The sequence below is a fragment of the Lolium rigidum genome, chromosome 1, assembly GCF_022539505.1.
Source record: "Lolium rigidum isolate FL_2022 chromosome 1, APGP_CSIRO_Lrig_0.1, whole genome shotgun sequence".
Lineage (NCBI taxonomy): Eukaryota > Viridiplantae > Streptophyta > Magnoliopsida > Poales > Poaceae > Lolium > Lolium rigidum.
The window spans coordinates 336,852,170-336,870,954 of NC_061508.1; the positions used below are offsets into that span (position 1 = coordinate 336,852,170).

At 42.8% G+C, this 18,785-nt stretch overlaps 1 protein-coding gene across 3 annotated transcripts; it reads right to left on the reverse strand.

Moving 5' to 3' along the window:
- Positions 1–1,015: 1,015 nt before the first annotated feature.
- Positions 1,016–5,218, reverse strand: LOC124700441 (OVARIAN TUMOR DOMAIN-containing deubiquitinating enzyme 11-like). 3 transcript variants are annotated; one of them, XM_047232579.1, is made up of 11 exons: positions 5,125–5,218; positions 3,750–3,971; positions 3,373–3,446; positions 3,174–3,228; positions 2,734–2,808; positions 2,530–2,603; positions 2,382–2,430; positions 1,882–1,966; positions 1,650–1,706; positions 1,385–1,459; positions 1,016–1,296 (listed from the first exon to the last, which is right to left on the reverse strand). In XM_047232579.1, exons 2-10 carry the CDS (start codon positions 3,918–3,920, stop codon positions 1,416–1,418), a joined length of 684 nt encoding a protein of 227 aa, XP_047088535.1. In that variant the 5' UTR covers positions 3,921–3,971; positions 5,125–5,218; the 3' UTR covers positions 1,016–1,296; positions 1,385–1,415. The 3 variants fall into 3 exon arrangements, with proteins under 3 accessions (XP_047088535.1, XP_047088541.1, XP_047088530.1); XM_047232585.1 differs by having other exon boundaries at positions 1,016–1,311; XM_047232574.1 differs by having other exon boundaries at positions 1,016–1,459.
- Between the last annotated feature and the right edge of the window lie 13,567 nt (positions 5,219–18,785).

Genomic DNA, 18,785 nt, shown 5'->3' on the forward strand with positions numbered 1-18,785 from the left:
ACACAAACCATAGGATGTCGCAGTGCCCAGTTCTGAAGGTCCCTAGGCCTAGGGCGATGCTCCGTGGCTACGGCTGTGAAAATTCGGCTTTCCTCCAGCTTCCCGAGTCCGTGTGGAGATTCGATCTAGCGCCTCCCACGGCGGTAGTCACGGTCACCGAAGGCAAGCCAACCGCCGGCCTGGTCGAAGACCTAATGAGGAACATGGTCCCGTTCACGGGTTCATGGAGGTGGGAAGCTCTCCCTCACGGTGACAATGCTTTCCTGGTGGGTTTCCCATCTCCGGAGGAACTGCAGCGAGTTAACAACTGCAATGTGCTTCTGCAATCGCTTGGCATGGCCCTGAACATCACCGAGTGGAAAGGTGAGCAGATCCCCTCCTCTTCTGATCTTCATGTCGTCTGGGTTCACGTCAAAGGGGTGCCGCACTCGCTACGCCATTTCCTGGGTCTATGGGCTGTTGGCTCCGTCGTCGGGTCGACCCAGGATGTGGACTTGATCTGTCTTCGCCGCCGTGGAATCATCCGCGTTCAGGTTGCGGTGCTCAGCAAGGAGGTGTTTCCTTCGAGTCATGCTGTTGTGGTGGAAAGCCAAAGCTATGTGCTACAGTACTCCCTTGAGAAGGAAGACTTCAAGGCTGATGACAATTTTGTGCCCAAGGCTTGGGATCAAGGTGATGATCATCATAAGGCTTTGAACCATGCAAGGGAAGATGCAAATTGGTGGCAACAGATCGAGTAAGCGTGCGAAGAATGAGAATTCTGTCATCCAACTGTAATGGCTTTGCAGGGTTACATGTGTCTCATCATGCAAATTAAGGCCAGGTAAACTCTTTATGGTTTTATATCACCGTGCTTGCTGCAACTTTGAGTCGGTAAAATTCGTGTTACCAGATTGTAATGGTCTTGTAAGGGTTGTGCGCATCTCGTTATGCTGAGGCTGGGAGTGAACACTATGTGGTTATTTCCTTTTGATGTGACATTCGAGTTAATAAATTTCTCTTTATAAAAAGAAAATGAAAAAAAAACCATGTGTACTATATAGAACATAAACCATGGAGCTTAAAGCTGCAAAGAACCTCATTGCAGACTGCAGGGCCCATTGAAACTTACTGTACATTAGCTCATATAAGGCTACGCAAGCTCAGGGAACGCAGAACACAACTCATGGAGCTTAAAGCTGCAAAGATCCTCATTGAAACTTACTGTACATTAGCTCATAAGCCTAAGCAAGCTCGAGGGACGCGGGATATTTTCATGGCTGTGTCCTTCATATGCGTTCCAAGCAGAGCTTCAACCTGGATTTTACAATGTTGGCCATGGTAGCAAGCCGTTAGTAGTACTACTGCAGACCCCCGCCGAACTGAAGAGAGAAGAACAGCTTACACAGAGAAGCTCCTCAGAAGTTGGAACCACCCTAGAACAACCAATGCTTCTTCTTAGTTTTGCGGGTCAGGATATCTACAATGTACAGAACAGGGGCTAATTAAAAAGTTAGAACTTGCCGCTGACTGGATAATACAGAAATAAGTGTAAGTGGAAGGGGTTCTAAAAAAAAAAAGTGGAAGTGGAAGGGGTTCTAAAATTTAATGACCTGTAAAATGTAACAAATTGGTGGTTCATCAAACCACCAGTTAAGTAAAGCACTCACCGTCAGTTCCATACAAGGAGTTGTAGTGTACTTCACACCAGAAGCTCAGCCAAATCTCTGAAACATGTACCATGGAAGGATTAAATAACATATATATTCAGTTGTGTCTACACACGCCCTCGTGGATTGGGAAATCTCTCTGGAATACAGGATTATAGCAATAGCATAAGAGACTGGCCAGATAAATGTCCGCGAAAATAATATGTAAGCATCGGAGCATCTCAGCTCTCACCTCTTGTGGGAGTCAGGTCCCTGGGGACTATCTCAATTAAGCAGGTGTCTCTAAATGACGTCACCAAACAAATTTTGGCACCAAACTGTGAGAAAGTAGAGATAACAGGAGAAATGTGTTAGGAAAATTTAAAGCACGAGTAAATGACAATGCTAATGCCATGACAATGAATACCGACGAGAACATAATAGTCCAAGAGAACTAGAGAAGCATTACCACAGAAGAAAACCTGAATACATTACTAAACACTTAACTTCTGGTAGAAATTTCAGGAACCTTAGACGAGGAATGCTAAACCACTTATCATGACTAGTGAAACAATTACACAAAAACACTTAATATTTCATATATGGAAATAAGGATTTGCATGGTATGGGACAATGATAGAAGTTTTTTTGTGTGTTTGAGCTATATTCACAGTTTCAGGAACCACGAGAATGTTTATGTAGAAGCACTGCAGAAACTATCCAGCCATCTTGAAATTAGAAGTGCCATGTTACCCGGTCTGCAGCTGCTTGCAAGGTCAGATGATCCCCCCATTCCCCAGATCTGCAAAACATACACATGAAGCTATGAATATAATCGAAATCTAGTATAACGCCAGTGAACATGATAATTTAAGCAGCTTTATCTTTGCTCAACCGCAACCTTTTCATTTTCTTCAGGTACACCTTATATTCCATTGGTACATAGCCTTCATAGCGTTTTCTGAATTCCTTTAGCTAAAATTCAGGGACAAAGCTTCAGCATAGTTACATAACAATGAAATTATACGATCAAGACTGCAATGTGATCAATGGATATATTTATATTACTACAGAATGTCCATGAGTTTAGGCGAACACAGACTACCTGTTTCATGACTGCCTTCCTGACTTGTTTGTGATAATCAGGATTGCAAAAAATCTGGTCTGCCAAAGCTCGAAACTGTATCAAGAGAGTTGCCCAATTAATTTGGATAGTAATCCTATGTCTCTGAATAAGTGTGGATTGGGGAGCTCCTCCTCCCGATTTCATTTTGCAACGAAACATGCAAAACACATCTTATTCTCAACAACAGAGACAGGGGAAGAACTCCAACCCCGACCCATGCTTTTCCCAAAGCATTGACTTATCCAGATTAACTGGTCAATTATCTTTTGTTATTTAAATTGGTTATTAGTGAGATTATAAAAATGGAAACATCTAGAAGAAGTAACAATAGGTCAATTACCATGTTATCTTCAAGAAATGGAATAAAAATTTGTGTGAAAGTCTCCTACAATTTGTTTTGGGTAAACATGTAAACAGACCTGACAGTTCCCATCTCCCTCTATTTGAAACTCGGCCAAACCGTAAGTCCCTAACCTGTCAAAATAAAAGGTAAAGCTAAATGGACTTTACATGTGATGCAACCAAATAAGAAGATGCAATAGTACATATGTTCTGGAAGATTCATTCTGCAAGATGATGTTCATTCAAGTGGAGAGAGCGGGGAGATCCGACCTTTACCTTTCCGACAACCTTTCATGATCCAAGGTTGCATTGTCAACGTTAGGAATCTCTCCGTTAACTCGAGGGGTGTGCTGCCATGAAACAGGGTATTAGTAAAAACAGGGTATTAGTAATTTTTCCATTAAAGTTAGAAGAAGCTTACTATTATATAACCAAGGACACCAACAGATCTATTATTTCATTTCACAATTCAAAGTTCAAAATTATAATGCATGTTCGTTATTACTACTGAGTACTACACCGACAAATTATGTTCAGTTCAAACTTGAGAGAACATTCATAGAGGTAATTATGACTCAGCTAGAAGTAAAGCTCAAGAAAAAAATACTACTAAAAGATAAAAGACGAACAAACGTAGATTGACTCTTGATTACCGGGATTGAACCCAAATGCAAGAGGCGCTTCCCAAGACGACGCCCACTGTTGTTCCTTGCTTGGGCGAGCAGGCTACCTATAGTTACGGACGCTTCCTCCTCGCTCTCCTGAGTGCTGGTGCTGATGCTTGAGCTAGAGCTTTTACTAGCATGGTCCTGTTGTTCAGACATCACATGCTATCTCCAGATGAACATTAACAAGATCTTAGACCTCCAAATAGGCTTCAAAGAAAGAAAGCAGCAGTAAGTTACATCAGACCTAACAGATTAGTGCAAGGGGGTAGCATTTTGTTGTTGGCCTGATTGGTGCAAGGCAATAGGAATTACATCAGACCTAACAGATTAATATTGGAAGACAAAATTTTAGTCCAAAATTTAGTCCTTAATAGTGTACCCTGGGAGATACATATGTGGACCTTAAACAGCACCACCAACCCCGCCCCTGGAAGGAGATATTCAGATCACATTTTATTACTCCATCTCCTTACATCCCCTAGTTAATACCTACACATGGGATTCTTCCATACACTTATATTCCCAATACCAACAATCCAAATGACACATGAGAGGGACTACCAGTGATGGAGGGGATAAGGAAACAGCAGCAACACGGCAGTTTTTTTAAGAAAAGAGCAACACACAAGTTAGCATAGTGTGCATCTTTTCAGTTTGATTCCTCTGCCTCAGGTGAGTGAGAATTGCAGACACTTCCAACTCCTGGTACATCTTTGCTCCCTATCCAGTACTAATAAATTTAAGCTAATATTATAAGATCAAGGCCTGACTGAAGGTGATAAGTTGGTTGATCAGCTGTCAACTGAACCCAGAACAAACCAAATACGGAGGAACCAAACTGATGAACCAACAAAAAAAAATCGAGGTGGGTGAACCAACAAATAAATACAAAACATTTCAGGAAATAAGCTACAGACTCCACCTCTCCTGGCACACCAGGATGAAAGAAAGGGAAAAAGTTATCCAGAAGATTCACCTAGGAAAATAGCTAATTTCTAAAGTAAGTTGACCGGTGAAGAAATCGGATATTGGATGAATCAATCTAAAGACTAAAGTGGTATGTTTCTACTTTTTTGCTGCGGGAACTCAGAAACCAACTACATGCGATCTTTGCTACTCATCGGTTCAAATCGAGCACAAAGGTCATAATACTCATCACCAATCAGGACGAAAACATCAGAAAAAACAATCTATTCAAAAAGGCATCGAAAGGACCAGTAAAAAGCTAAAAATACAAGAGAAGAAGCAGCGGAGCTTCAGAGGTCGGCGGCGCGGCGCTGAGGGAGCTGGATCGCAACCGATTCCGCAAGAACACCAGCTCGGGACTCGGAAAGATGATTGGGCGAGGGAGGAAACTTACCGGCTTTTGGGATCAGGGCCGGCCGCGCGCGCGACAAGAGGGGGGCGAGTTCATCAGTAGTAGGCGTAGCTCCCACTTGCTGTCGGACTGCGCGAGAGCGAAGGGATAGAAATCGTCGCCTTTTTTCTTACCTTTTATTTTCCTACTACTACTTTACGTCAATTCGGGGGAACTTTAACTTTACCCCCGTAAGTCAGACACATTCTCACAAAAGCCCAGGATGGTCATGCTTTCGTGCAATATAATAAATCTAAATGACTGGTTTTCGAAAGAAGATTTGTTGCTCTTCCATTTATAAAAATAACGCTATGGCTTTCCCATCATGCTTCTCATGTGAGAAAGAAATGTAGCCACTATCCTCATGAATCCCGCTCACCATCTGCCCTTATTCACTCTTGACACTACAAACCAGGGATGATATTTTTATCTTTGTCATTTGTGTAGTAAGACCTTTTTAAAGTGACATCAATTTCACGGTGATATATCAAGCAAAGGTATTCGGCTCCGATCCTGTCTTGTGGTGCAAGTCTTCGCACGTACTTTAGTGGCTAAATCTCTCAATGCTATTAATTGCCATGGTGAACTATGGTGGCCCAACCGTCATCCAAGACTACAAGTTTGATTGCTACTGAGGCATATGTTCTCTGTTGTAACCTCCATGGCGAACACAGAAAAGGATCGGAGAGAGGGGGTCGCCTTGCCGGAGGATAGTGTATGGTGGCTTGGCCCAACGTCTACAAGCCACATGAGTAGGCAAGCTGGGCATCAAAAACATGACAATCTAGAGCATTGCTTTGAAGGTGTGTTGGGAGTGGTTACAGCCGATGGATCCCAACAGACCATGGCAAGGGCTTCTGATGGCCAAGGACATGGCGAAGCGAGGGTTTTTTGACAGTCTCGTCAGTATCTCGGTGGGTGATGGAAAGCGAGCGCTATTCTGGCGAGACATATGGATTCATGAACGGCGGCCCCAAACATCGCACCAAACCTAACGAAACTGGTTACCATGAGAGTTTGCAACACCAGGATGGTGGCGCAAAGACTACACAACAACGGTTAGGCGCATGACCTGACTGTGCACGCACGGCTACCGGAAACTGAGCCGTGTGAATGCTTCCAGCTTTGGGTGGCCATTGCAGGTGTGCAACGTAACACAAACACACCAGACGTCTTCGCTAGAGCCTACACCATGGAATCCACTTATAGGATGTTGATGCATGGCGGGGTCAGGTTTCCCCTGGCCGAAGCAATCTGAAGATACAGGGCTACGCCTGAAATCAAGATCTTCATATGGCTAGCGGCACAACATTGCAGCTGGACTACGGATCGCAAGTGGAGACACGGCCTGCATGAGCAAACCTTGAGCTACTTTGTGTGCGAACAAGAGAAGGACACGGCGGAGCACATACTGATGCAAATGTGTTCATTTGAGGTAGACTTGGTACATCTGTAGCCAGTTGTGCCCATACGTCCTTCACCATACCGAAGAAATACTCTGAACTTCAGGATTGGTGGTTGTTAGCCCATCGACGCTTCCTCCGCAGGAGCGTCGTGCGTTCGACACTCGGGTGAGCATGCTTGTTGGGAGCTTTGGGGGAAAAAACAGAAACGCGTGGGTTTTTGGAAACCCCACCAAACAGCTGTCATCGGATAGTCTAGTGACCAAGGTGTTGGAGGATTTCAAACTGGCTATGAAGGCCAAAGGAAGTAGGAGTTGGAGCCCTAGACCATGTCGCGAGGAGTTAGCCTTTAGTAGTTTTTTTTGTTTTTGAGTTTCTGTTGCCCTTTTTGTTCTCATCTAGGGCAACCTCTTGTACATAAACCTTCCTCCTTCTATTAACATTGTGGCACGTGTTCGCATGCTCTCTAAAAAAAAGTAATCTCCGTCTAAGTAGGGTAGCTTATATGTACGCATTCATTTACTCAATTGTCTTGTTGTGTATGATGTTTTTGACTTTAAATAAGCCAGATTTTATTCAAAAAAAGATTTATGTGAGCAACACCTGGCCTAATGGTACAATTCTTTTGAACGTATAGTTCTAAAAAGACATAAATATATAAATAAATAAATATAGTTTTGAAAATATCACTACATGTCAAAATGACAAATACCATACATGGATAAGAATATAGTTTAGATCCTCACGTGATTTCAAGTAGAGATTGTGCAACATACAAAATAAAAGGTAAGGAAAATTTCATAGCCTCTTTGTTGTTACTTGTTTCTAAGAACACTAAAAAAAAAAGTGTGGCATTGCAATATCATGCAAATACAAACAATTATTTTCAAGCGTATGAGGATCTTTAACTAGTACTACATTTTTTGTTGGTTGCGGTATCATGTTGCTAAATTCTGGTCGGGTGTTAGCTCCTTGAATTTAGCTCCTTGTGAGATTAATAAAACGTCCTTTATAAAAAAAAAATGCATTGTCCAATCCACTCAAAAAGCTCAAGGAAAAGGGGAAAAGAAAGGGATAAACTAAAACCTAGCCTTCCAACATGCACGCTCCAGGTGAAACAAAATTCAGTAACTTGCTGCCTTGAGCTAATTGGGGAGTACGCATACACGAACCAAAATGCCAGAATATAAAACAATCCAGGTGGAGACGGCAACTCCTCCACCAGACCAAAAAGGCGCCTTTGTGCCCCTGTGACGCATTTCTATTGGGCAGTCCACCAAATACTGGCGGCGCCAGGGGTATGGCCCTGTCTTCCCAGGAATACCCAAACTTTTGACAAAATCATGTAAATTTTCATAAAACAGAGAATTTTTTAGCAAAAACTATAAGGATTTAGCAAAATGAATACCCAATGAATACCCGGGCATTTAATCCTAGCGCCGCCACTACCACCAAACCAGAAATAGCAATATGAAATTCGAAAATATCACTGCTTCGTGCAGTCATCACTCATCAGCAAATGCTAGAGCATGGAGAATTTTCCCAGCCCTATCTCTTCGCCGCAGAAGCAATTTTAGTACTCCTTCAAGCCTTAAATAGTTATAGTAGATTCAATCGAAATGAAGGCTAAAATATGTCTATATTTATTGAACCTACGCCAAGTGAGGGAGTATTTTACCTTCACCGCTTCTCCCAGTAAAGCTTCGGGTAAAACTCTGTCGATATATATATCCTGACCCTTCGTGAAAAGTTTCTCCCAACATGCAACAACAATTCACAAAGTCATCCGCGGTGGTGCAACAAATTATTAAAAGTAGCTGGAGACTGACAGTGGGATAGGCAGAGTTCTGCTTGGCCAGGGGCAGTAGTGACTCCAGTGTATGGTTCAGAAAATGAAACAGTGTGGAGCAATGGCAACGACATGGGCTTCATGGCCGACCTCGGAAAACAAACAAACCGATTTGTCGAGAGGTGACTAAATTGTTTGCGCTAGGAGCCTAGGAGTAGGGTGTTAGAATATGTAATAGGTTTTTCCTTATGTTATATGAGTTGTATTAGGAATCCTTCCCTGTATAAAACTCAGCCATATTGCGGCATATATAAATAACACGAAACCGCCTGGAGACGACCCAAGGCGTTCCGATCTATTATCTGATATGGTATCAGAGCCGCCGTCTTCCTCGACAACCTAGCTGCCGCCGCCGCCGCTGTCCATCAGCCGCCGCCGCCGCCAAGAAAAACTGCCGCCGCCGCAGATCTCCTGATCATCTGCCGCCGCCGCCTTACACCCAAGAAAACAGACGCCGCCGCCGCTGCAGATCACTCGATCTTCTGCCGCCGCCGCCAGACAACCAGACAACAAACAAACACCGCCGCCGATCTTCTGTCGTCGCCGGCCACAACCCTACAACCAAAACAACAGTCTCCAAAAACCCCTAGCCACCAAACAGCCACCAAAAACCCCACCATCATACCAAACCCTAGATCGCCATGGCATCCTCGTCGACCTCAAGTGCCGGCCTTGCTGCAGCCCTCGGTGCCCCGCCAGCGCAACAGCTCACGCGGGGGAATTTCCTCCTATGGAAAGCTCTTGTCCTGCCTGCCTTCCGTGGTGCAAACGTGATGGCATTGCTTGACGGTACTGACGCTGCCCCGGCCAAGAACGTTGAAGTGGAGGATGCTGAGAAGAAGAAGATCATTGTTGAGAACCCCGCCTATGTTACATGGCTTGCTCGTGATCAGCAGGTCCTGAGGTTTCTTCTCAATACACTCTCACCTGATATTCTCTCCCATCTCCTTGATGTAAGCTCCACAGCCGAGGCCTGGTCTGCCATCAACTCCATGTTCAAGACAGCCTCGCGCACCAAAGCTCAGCACCTCCGTGAAAAATTGAATGACACGAAGAAGCTCTCCATGACAGCTGATGCTTATTACACCAAGATGAAAGGGTTTGCCTCAGAACTGTCTGCCTTTGGTAAGCCTGTTGGAGATGATGAGATGCTTGGCTATCTGCTGCATGGCCTTGACAAAACTGAATACAATGCACTTATTACCTCTGTCAATGCAAATCCTAGCACTACACTTGATGATTTTTATGAGCAGCTGAGTTCTTATGATATGCGCAATGGAGTTGAAGAGAATGGAGAGTTCGTCTCCTCGGCAAACCTTGCTCGCCGTGGTCGTGAGCAACAGCATCGTCCACGAGGTCGCACTCCGCCACCCCGCGGCCACACTCCTCCACGTGGCCGGTCCCCTGACTATGTCCCCTATCGTGGTGGTGGAGGTGGCAACTATCGTGACAGAGATGATGATCGTGGCCAATGGCGTCGTGATGAGCGCCCGCATGACCGTCGTGATGACCGTCGTGACAGACGCCGAGATGATGGCCGGCGGTCTGACAATGGCAATGGCCGCCGCTTTGACCGAACTCCAACTCCCTATGTCGACACTGATTGTCAGATATGCACCAAGCATGGTCAGCCCGCTAGCAAGTGCTGGTGGCGCTATTCAGATGACAAGAAGAACAAGGATGATCGTGAGAAGGGTGCCAATCTTGCCTCATATGGTGTTGATACAAACTGGTACACTGACACAGGGGCAACAGATCATATCACTGGCGAGCTGAATAAACTCCTCATCGCCAATAAGTATCATGGACAAGACAATGTTCGCACTGCTGAAGGAACAGGTATGAACATTAGTCACATTGGTAATTCAATTTTGCGCACTCCTCATGGTTCCTTTGATCTTAAAGATATTCTCCATGTTCCTAGTGCTTCCAAAAATCTTTTGTCAGTTCATCGATTTACACTTGATAATCATGTCTTTATTGAGTTTCATCCTTTCTTCTTCTTAATCAAGGACCAAGCAACCCGAAGAGTTCTGTTTAGAGGACCATGCTGGGGCGGTCTCTATCCCTTGGTGCCCATGTTCCATGAGACTGCCAAGCATGCTTTTATTTCAATAAAGCCATCTTCCTCTACATGGCATCGCCGTTTAGGACATCCATCTTCATTTGTGGTTCAGCAAGTTCTTAGAAGAAATAAAATAGCTTACACTCCAGAGAGTACTCCATATATCTGTGATTCTTGTCAGTTGGCCAAGAGTCACCAGTTGCCATACCCCATATCCTCTAGTGTCTCTACTGCTCCCTTGGAGCAAGTGTTCTCTGATGTATGGGGTCCTGCTCCTCTCTCTGTTGGAAAACATGCATATTATGTAAGCTTTATCGATGATTTTAGTAAATTTACTTGGATTTATTTGCTCAAAAAGAGATCTGATGTCTATCAAGCCTTTCTTAATTATCAGCAATATGTTGAACGCAAGTTTGATAGAAAAATTGTTACTATGCAAACTGATTGGGGAGGAGAGTATGAAAAATTGAATGGATTCTTTCAAAAAGTAGGCATCACCCATCATGTATCATGCCCTCATGCTCACCAACAAAACGGTTCAGCTGAAAGAAAACACCGTCATATAGTTGAAGTTGGTCTTGCTTTACTTGCCAATGCCTCTATGCCTCTCAAGTTCTGGGATGAAGCTTTTATCACCGCTACCTTTCTCATAAATCTTCTCCCTAGTAAGGTTCTTGATTTTGAAACACCCACTGAACGTTTACTTCATGTCACACCAAACTATGATGCCCTTCGGACTTTTGGTTGTGCTTGTTGGCCTAATCTCCGTCCCTACAACAAACGGAAACTTTCTTTTCGTTCCAAACGGTGTGTGTTCCTTGGGTATAGCCCTCTCCACAAAGGTGTCAAGTGTTTAGACATATCTACAGGCCGCATCTATATCTCCCGTGATGTTGTGTTTGATGAAAACGTCTTTCCTTTTGCTTCATTACATCCAAATGCCGGTGCCCTTCTTAAGAAAGAACTTTTGCTCCTTCCATCTTCTTCTACTTCTCATGAGAGTGCTCATAATTGTAATGATCCTATTGTGCCTATTGTTACTGTTACTAATATGGAACAGGAAGATACAACTGCAGAACAAAATTCTGCTGAAAACAGTGAAGAAATCAGTGAAAATTGTGCATACAATGATGCTGAATCTGCCTCAGAAACGGACGAAAACGGCGCGGAGCACGAGGAGGATCTGGGAGAACATTCCCCTGGCCGCAGCGATCCCGAGGCGCGTCAGCCCGAGGCTGATTCGCCCGCCAGATCTTCCTCCGCGTCGCGCCACGCTCAGGAGCGTGCTGGCCACACGCCCGGCGGGGACCGCACGCATGCAGCCAACCCCTCCCCGCCACGTGCCGGCGCTGGGCGGGACGAGCAGGGCTCTGCCCCCTTGTCCCCTGGTGTGTCCCCTAGCGGATCCTCTGCGACTGGTGGGGGTGAGGGCGAACATGTGTCACAGCCTGGAATTTCTGAAAATTCTGAAAGTCCAAGTGATTCTGGAAATTCTGCCACTACAAATGTTGTTCCTCCATCATCGCCCCCTGGAGTTCGCACTCGGTTACAGCAAGGTATACGTTGTCCAAAGAAATACACTGATGGTACAATTAGATATGGTATGCTCTCTTCTACAGGTGAACCACATACTCTTACAGAAGCTTTGAATGATCCAAATTGGTGTAAAGCTATGAAGGAGGAATATGATGCTCTTATGGAGAACAAAACTTGGCATCTTGTTCCCCCAAACAAAAACAGAAATTTAATTGATTGCAAATGGGTGTACCGTATCAAGAAGAAGGCAGATGGCTCCATTGATAGATATAAAGCTCGACTCGTTGCAAAAGGATTCAAGCAAAGGTATGGCATTGATTATGAAGATACTTTCAGCCCTGTAGTAAAGATTGCCACTATCAGAATTGTATTGTCTCTCTCTGTTTCTCGTGGCTGGAGTCTACGGCAGCTAGATGTCAAGAACGCGTTTTTACATGGTGTTCTGGAAGAGGAGGTTTATATGAGACAACCCCCTGGTTTTGAAAGTTCTCACGCTCCGCATTATGTTTGCAAGCTGGATAAAGCTTTGTATGGACTTAAGCAGGCTCCGCGAGCATGGTACTCCAGGCTTAGCTCCAAGTTATGTGAGTTTGGATTCAAACCATCAAGGGCTGACACCTCATTATTTCTTCTCAACAAGTCAGGTATCATTATATTTGTCCTAATTTATGTTGATGACATCATAGTCACTGGTTCCTCTGGTCATGCCATCAATGCTCTTCTTCAAGACTTAAAAGCAAATTTTGCTATAAAAGACTTGGGTGATTTACACTATTTTCTTGGTATTGAAGTAAAGAAGATACACAATGGATTACTTCTTACACAGGAAAAATATGCTACAGATCTATTGGACAGAGTTAATATGCAGGATTGCAAGCCAGCGCCTACTCCTTTGTCTTCATCTGAGCAGTTGTCTCTGACAGATGGTACACCTCTTGGCTCTGAGGACAGCACCCAATACAGAAGTATTGTTGGAGCCCTTCAGTACTTAACATTGACACGTCCTGATTTAGCTTTTTCAGTAAACAAGATTTGTCAATTTTTACATGCTCCAACTACAGAACATTGGACAGCTGCAAAGCGTATTCTCAGATATGTAAAAGATACATTACAGCTTGGTATTACCTTCACAAAGTCCCCATCAACTTTCTTAAGTGCTTTTACAGATGCAGATTGGGCAGGATCTTTGGATGACAGACGCTCCACAGGTGGTTTTGCTATATTTATTGGACCGAACTTAGTTTCCTGGAGTGCTAGGAAGCAAGATACAGTGTCTCGGTCTAGTACTGAGGCAGAGTATAAAGCGTTAGCAAATGCTACAGCTGAGTTGATTTGGGTCGAAGCTCTTCTGACTGAACTGGGAGTCAAATTAAAAGAAAAACCAATTCTTTGGTGTGATAATTTAGGAGCAACTTATCTATCTGCAAATCCAGTGTTTCATGCACGTACCAAGCATATTGAGATTGATTTTCACTTTGTTAGAGAAAGAGTTGCAGGTCAGAAGTTGGCCATTCGGTTTATCTCAAGCAAGGATCAAATTGCAGATGGTTTTACGAAAGCACTTCCAGTCAAGAAACTTGATGAGTTCAAACGTAATCTCAACCTTTCGAAAGGTTTAGATTAAGGGAGGGTGTTAGAATATGTAATAGGTTTTTCCTTATGTTATATGAGTTGTATTAGGAATCCTTCCCTGTATAAAACTCAGCCATATTACGGCATATATAAATAACACGAAACCGCCTGGAGACGACCCAAGGCGTTCCGATCTATTATCTGATATAGGGTAGTGAAAAATCATTAGCTTCTGAGCACAAATGCCTCGTTCTTCTACTTTACATTTACTTGTTACCCCGACCCAAGTCTTATGGGAAAATATTCAGTACAATTTTTTTAAACACTGTTCTATGATTCAACTTGTATCATCTCTTCACACACGTACACGGTATCCCTATAAAACGCCATCATTGCACATACTCCCTCTGTTCGAAAAGATCGATGCAGACACATACACGTAGGGATGAAGCTGGAAAATAATAGAACTTGGGTCATTAGTATAATATATCTATTACACTGGTGTCAGCCTCTAACACTACATAATGCTACATAGTGAAGGATTTTGCATTTTTTTATTGGGGTCAGCTCCGTCCCTGCATACACGTAGTACAAACAGTCCGGTAGTCTCCGGAGTCGATTAATTTCGATCGGAGGTAATACCGCAAAAGAAAATAACATCATCACACATGGTTAATTGGGTCGGAAAATTGTATGCGGTCTAGTGACCGGCCACAGCTAAATATGCATGTCATGTTTGTGAAGTGGCAGGCTGAAAAGGTTGTTTGTATGTGTAGCACAACTCAAATGATTAGGTTGGGTCGCAAAGTACCTCTCAATACAATCCGGAGGAGCACCACACACCCTCTAGCTAATTGATGAGCAGCAACACTGAGCACGCAAAACATAACGAAGCTCACACAGAAATCATCTTGAGATGAACTTGATACCCTCCACCACCGTACCACATGACGAGCAGTCGGCCACTGAAAATTAGAACGATTGGCTGGATATCCCATTTGCTACTTGAGATAGCATGTGGGAAACGGTCGTTTCTAATGGATCGCTTGCGATGTGACCAACATCATACAAATATATTTCTCAACCTTCTTTTGTGATGTGGTTACAAATTATATAAGGCTCGCCTCATAATATCCTCTTTCTCATACACACATCTAGCCATCTGGATCTGGATGAGATATCACTGCGTGTGAACAGCTAGTGCATCCTCCTCTCTTTCGAATCCAAATCTAGCGCCAAAGAGCAGCTTGGAATGAGAGGAGGCCGTTCAAGGCACCGGTGTTAAAGGAGATGAGGAGCAGGCCGAGCCATGCAGCGGCCCACGCATGAAGAGAGGGAGGACGAGGCATTGGCGTGCATGGGAGGAGATGAGTATGCCTCATACGACGCGGTGAGAGAGGTGTATTGAGAATACACAACCGAGATCAACATTGACATCCAACTAGGAAAAGATTTAAAAAACAATTTTCATAATGCAGAATCTAAAAGGTATTAATTGGAATCCTGGAGGTTTTGGTGATACTGCGAAACATTTATTTGTCAAAGAGGCGATTCGAGAACATAAATTAGACTTCATAGCTTTGTTGGAAACTGGGAGATCTAATTTCTCGATTCCTTTTTTGAACCAATTAGCGGCTGGATATAATTTCTCATGGTTTTGTTTACCACCACATGGTCGTTCGGGAGGTATTCTAGTGGGAATAAATTCTGATACACTACAGGTGCTAAATGTGAGTACGGGTGACTTTTGTGTTAAGCTCCATATCAAATGTAAAAGAGATGGTTTTGAGTGGATTCTGGTGCCGGTCTATGGGGCTGCCCAAGATGAGCACAAAGCTGAATTTTTGGCTGAATTAGTAAGAACTTGTGAATCAGAAACACTACCTATGTTGGTAGGGGGTGATTTCAATATTATCCGCAAAAGGGAGGAGAAAAATAATAATAATTTCAAAGCGCGTTGGCCCTTTGTTTTTAATGCAATTATTGAACATCTCAATTTGCGTGAAATTGCTCTCACTGGGAGACAATTTACATGGGCAAGTAGGAGAAATGAACCTACATATGAGAAGCTGGATAGAGTTTTAGCATCAACTTCGTGGGAACAGAAATTTCCTTTAGTAACTGTTAGAGCTTTAACTAGAGCTGAATCCGATCATACTCCAATACTGATTGATTCAGGTGTGAAAGCACACCTGGGTAATCAAGCAAAATTCTCTTTTGAGCTGCATTGGCTGCGTCAAGAAGGTTTTTTTGAAATGATAGTAAAGGAGTGGAACTCAGTTATAGGTGGAGCTAGTCCGATGGAGGTTTGGTTGAATAAACTAAGACATATAAGAAGATTTCTGAAGGGATGGGCAAGAAATCAGAGTGGAAAGTATAAGAAAGAGAAAGAGAGATTATTAAATATTATCGATCATCTGGACCTAAAAGCGGAAACAAACTTATTGGATACTATTGAAAGAGAAGAGTTGAAAAAGGCTAATGATAGTCTATCTAAACTAAGAAGAGAAGAGGAGTCAAAATGGGCTCAGAGAGCGAAGGTCAAGCATATTCAAGAAGGGGGTAATAATACGAGATATTTTCACCTAATAGCAAATGGTAAACATCGAAAGAAGAAAATCTTCCAGCTTGAACAGCAAGAGGGGACTATTGTTGGGGACGACAACCTAAAAGTTTATATTACCGAATTCTATAAGAAGTTATTTGGAGAACCGACTCCAACAAATATTTCTTTATCTGAAGATGTGGTTAATGATATAACGCAAATATCGTCAATTGAGAATGAAATCCTGACGGCCCCTTTTACTGAAGAGGAGGTTCATCAAGCTATTTCACAAATGGAGCTGAATAAAGCTCCTGGACCGGATGGATTTCCAGCCGAATTTTACCAAAAATTTTGGGATGTAATTAAGAAGGACTTAATGGCTCTGTTTGCGCAGTTTACTACTGGGGACTTGCCCCTTTATAAATTGAACTTCGGAGTCATCACATTACTACCCAAAAAAGAAAATGCGGTTCAGATTCAGCAATACAGACCTATTTGTTTACTTAATGTATGTTTTAAGATATTCACTAAAGTTGGTACTAACCGCATATCTGGGATTGCCCCGAGAGTTATTAGACCAACTCAATCCGCATTCATGCCTGGGAGAAATATTTTGGAAGGAGTAGTCATACTTCATGAAACGATCCATGAACTACATAATAAAAAAATGGACGGTGTCTTATTTAAGATTGATTTTGAGAAAGCGTACGATAAGGTTAAATGGCCTTTTTTACAACAAACATTACGAATGAAAGGTTTTGCCCCGGAATGGGGTAGATTAGTGCAACAATTTGTGCAAGGTGGTAGTGTTGGGGTGAAGGTTAATGATGATATTGGTCATTATTTCCAAACAAAAAAAGGTCTAAGGCAAGGAGATCCCCTGTCTCCAATACTGTTTAACATTGTGGTGGATATGCTTGCTATCTTAATTGAACGAGCCAAAGAAGATGGTCAAGTCGGAGGACTAATTCCTCATTTAGTTGAGGGAGGTCTCTCTATACTACAATATGCTGATGATACTATCCTTTTTTTGGAACACGACCTCAACAAAGCCGTCAACATGAAACTAATCTTATGTCTTTTTGAAGAACTCTCGGGACTTAAGATTAATTTTCATAAAAGTGAGATTTTTTGTTTTGGAAAGGCAAAAGAGGAGGAAGACCAGTATAAACAGATCTTTGGATGTGATGCTGGACAACTACCTTTTAGATACTTAGGGATCCCGATCCATTACAAGAAACTCAAAAATTCAGATTGGTATCCGGTAGAAACACGGTTTGAGAGTAAATTAGGGTGCTGGAAAGGGAAGTTACTATCCTATGGGGATAGGTTAGTGCTTATTAATTCAGTATTAACTAGCTTACCGATGTTTATGTTGTCTTTCCTGCAAATACCCGTTGGGGTAAGGAAACGTTTGGACTTCTATAGATCTAGATTCTTTTGGCAGTCCGACGAAAACAAAAGAAAATACCGGCTTACTAAATGGAATATTGTTTGTCGTCCCAAGGATCAAGGAGGTTTAGGTATTGAAGTTCTGGAAATCAAAAATAGATGTTTATTGAGCAAATGGCTTTTTAAACTTCTAAATGAGGATGGGGTATGGCAGGAGTTGTTACATAACAAATACCTAAGACAGAAAACATTATCAGAGGTTCAGCCAAAGCCGTCTGACTCTCCATTCTGGAAAGGATTGATGGGTGTCAAACAGGAGTTCTTCTCCAGGGGTTTTTTCAAAGTGGGTAATGGATTGCAGACCCGCTTTTGGGAAGATACCTGGTTAGGCAAGACTCCTTTAGCACAACAATATCCTTCGCTATATAATATTGTTCATCATAAGAATGTCACCGTTGCACATGTATTAGGCCAATCACCGCTGAGCATTACTTTTAGACGAGTGTTGATTGGTAATAAATGGAATTTGTGGTTGCAATTATGTAGGAAATTAATGGCTGTGCATTTGAATAATGAGGGAGACCGTTTTATTTGGGAATTGACACCAAATGGTCTGTTCACAGTAAAGTCCATGTACGAAGACCTTATGTGTGACCATACCCCCTTTCTGCGAAAATATCTTTGGAAAGTGAAAATTCCCCTAAAAATTAAGATTTTTATGTGGTTCTTAAATAATAAGGTGTTATTAACTAAGGACAATCTAGCTAAACGTCATTGGAATGGGTGTACAAAATGTGTTTTCTGTGGGGAACAGGAGACCATCCAACACCTTTTTATTGAATGCCCTTTAGCTAAACTATTATGGCGTACGGTTAATTTTACCTATGATCTTCCACCTCCCACCAATATTACTAATATGTTTGGTAATTGGTTAAATGGAGTTGATAGACAATCTAAAGCTTATATCCGTGTTGGGGTTTCTGCTTTATGTTGGTCTATTTGGAAGGTCAGGAATGATATAATATTTAATAACAAACCCTCTTTTCATTTTTTGCAGGTTATCCATATGGTCTCCCATTGGGTTCAGCTGTGGGCCCTGCTCTCTCCGGAGGGACAACGGGATGCTATGGTTACTGGATGCACACGTCTCCTGATGGTCGCTCAGGATATCTTGTGCCAGGCTGGTTGGCGTCATACTAGAAGGATATGTTGAGTGTCGTCTTAGTATGTTATGCTTTCTTTTTACCGATGGTTGATTGTTGTATCAATCATTGATGTTGCGTGACTTGTAATACTTTTGCT

Excerpts from the sequence above, each read along its gene's own strand:
- LOC124700441 (XM_047232579.1), bottom strand. The coding sequence starts at position 3,920 with ATGTCTGAACAACAGGACCATGCTAGTAAAAGCTCTAGCTCAAGCATC. Across the intron at positions 3,229-3,372 it reads CATGAAAGGTTGTCGGAAAG|GTTAGGGACTTACGGTTTGG; the intron begins GTAAAGGTCGGA and ends TTATTTTGACAG. Across the intron at positions 1,967-2,381 it reads TGCAAGCAGCTGCAGACCGG|TTTGGTGCCAAAATTTGTTT; the intron begins GTAACATGGCAC and ends ACTTTCTCACAG.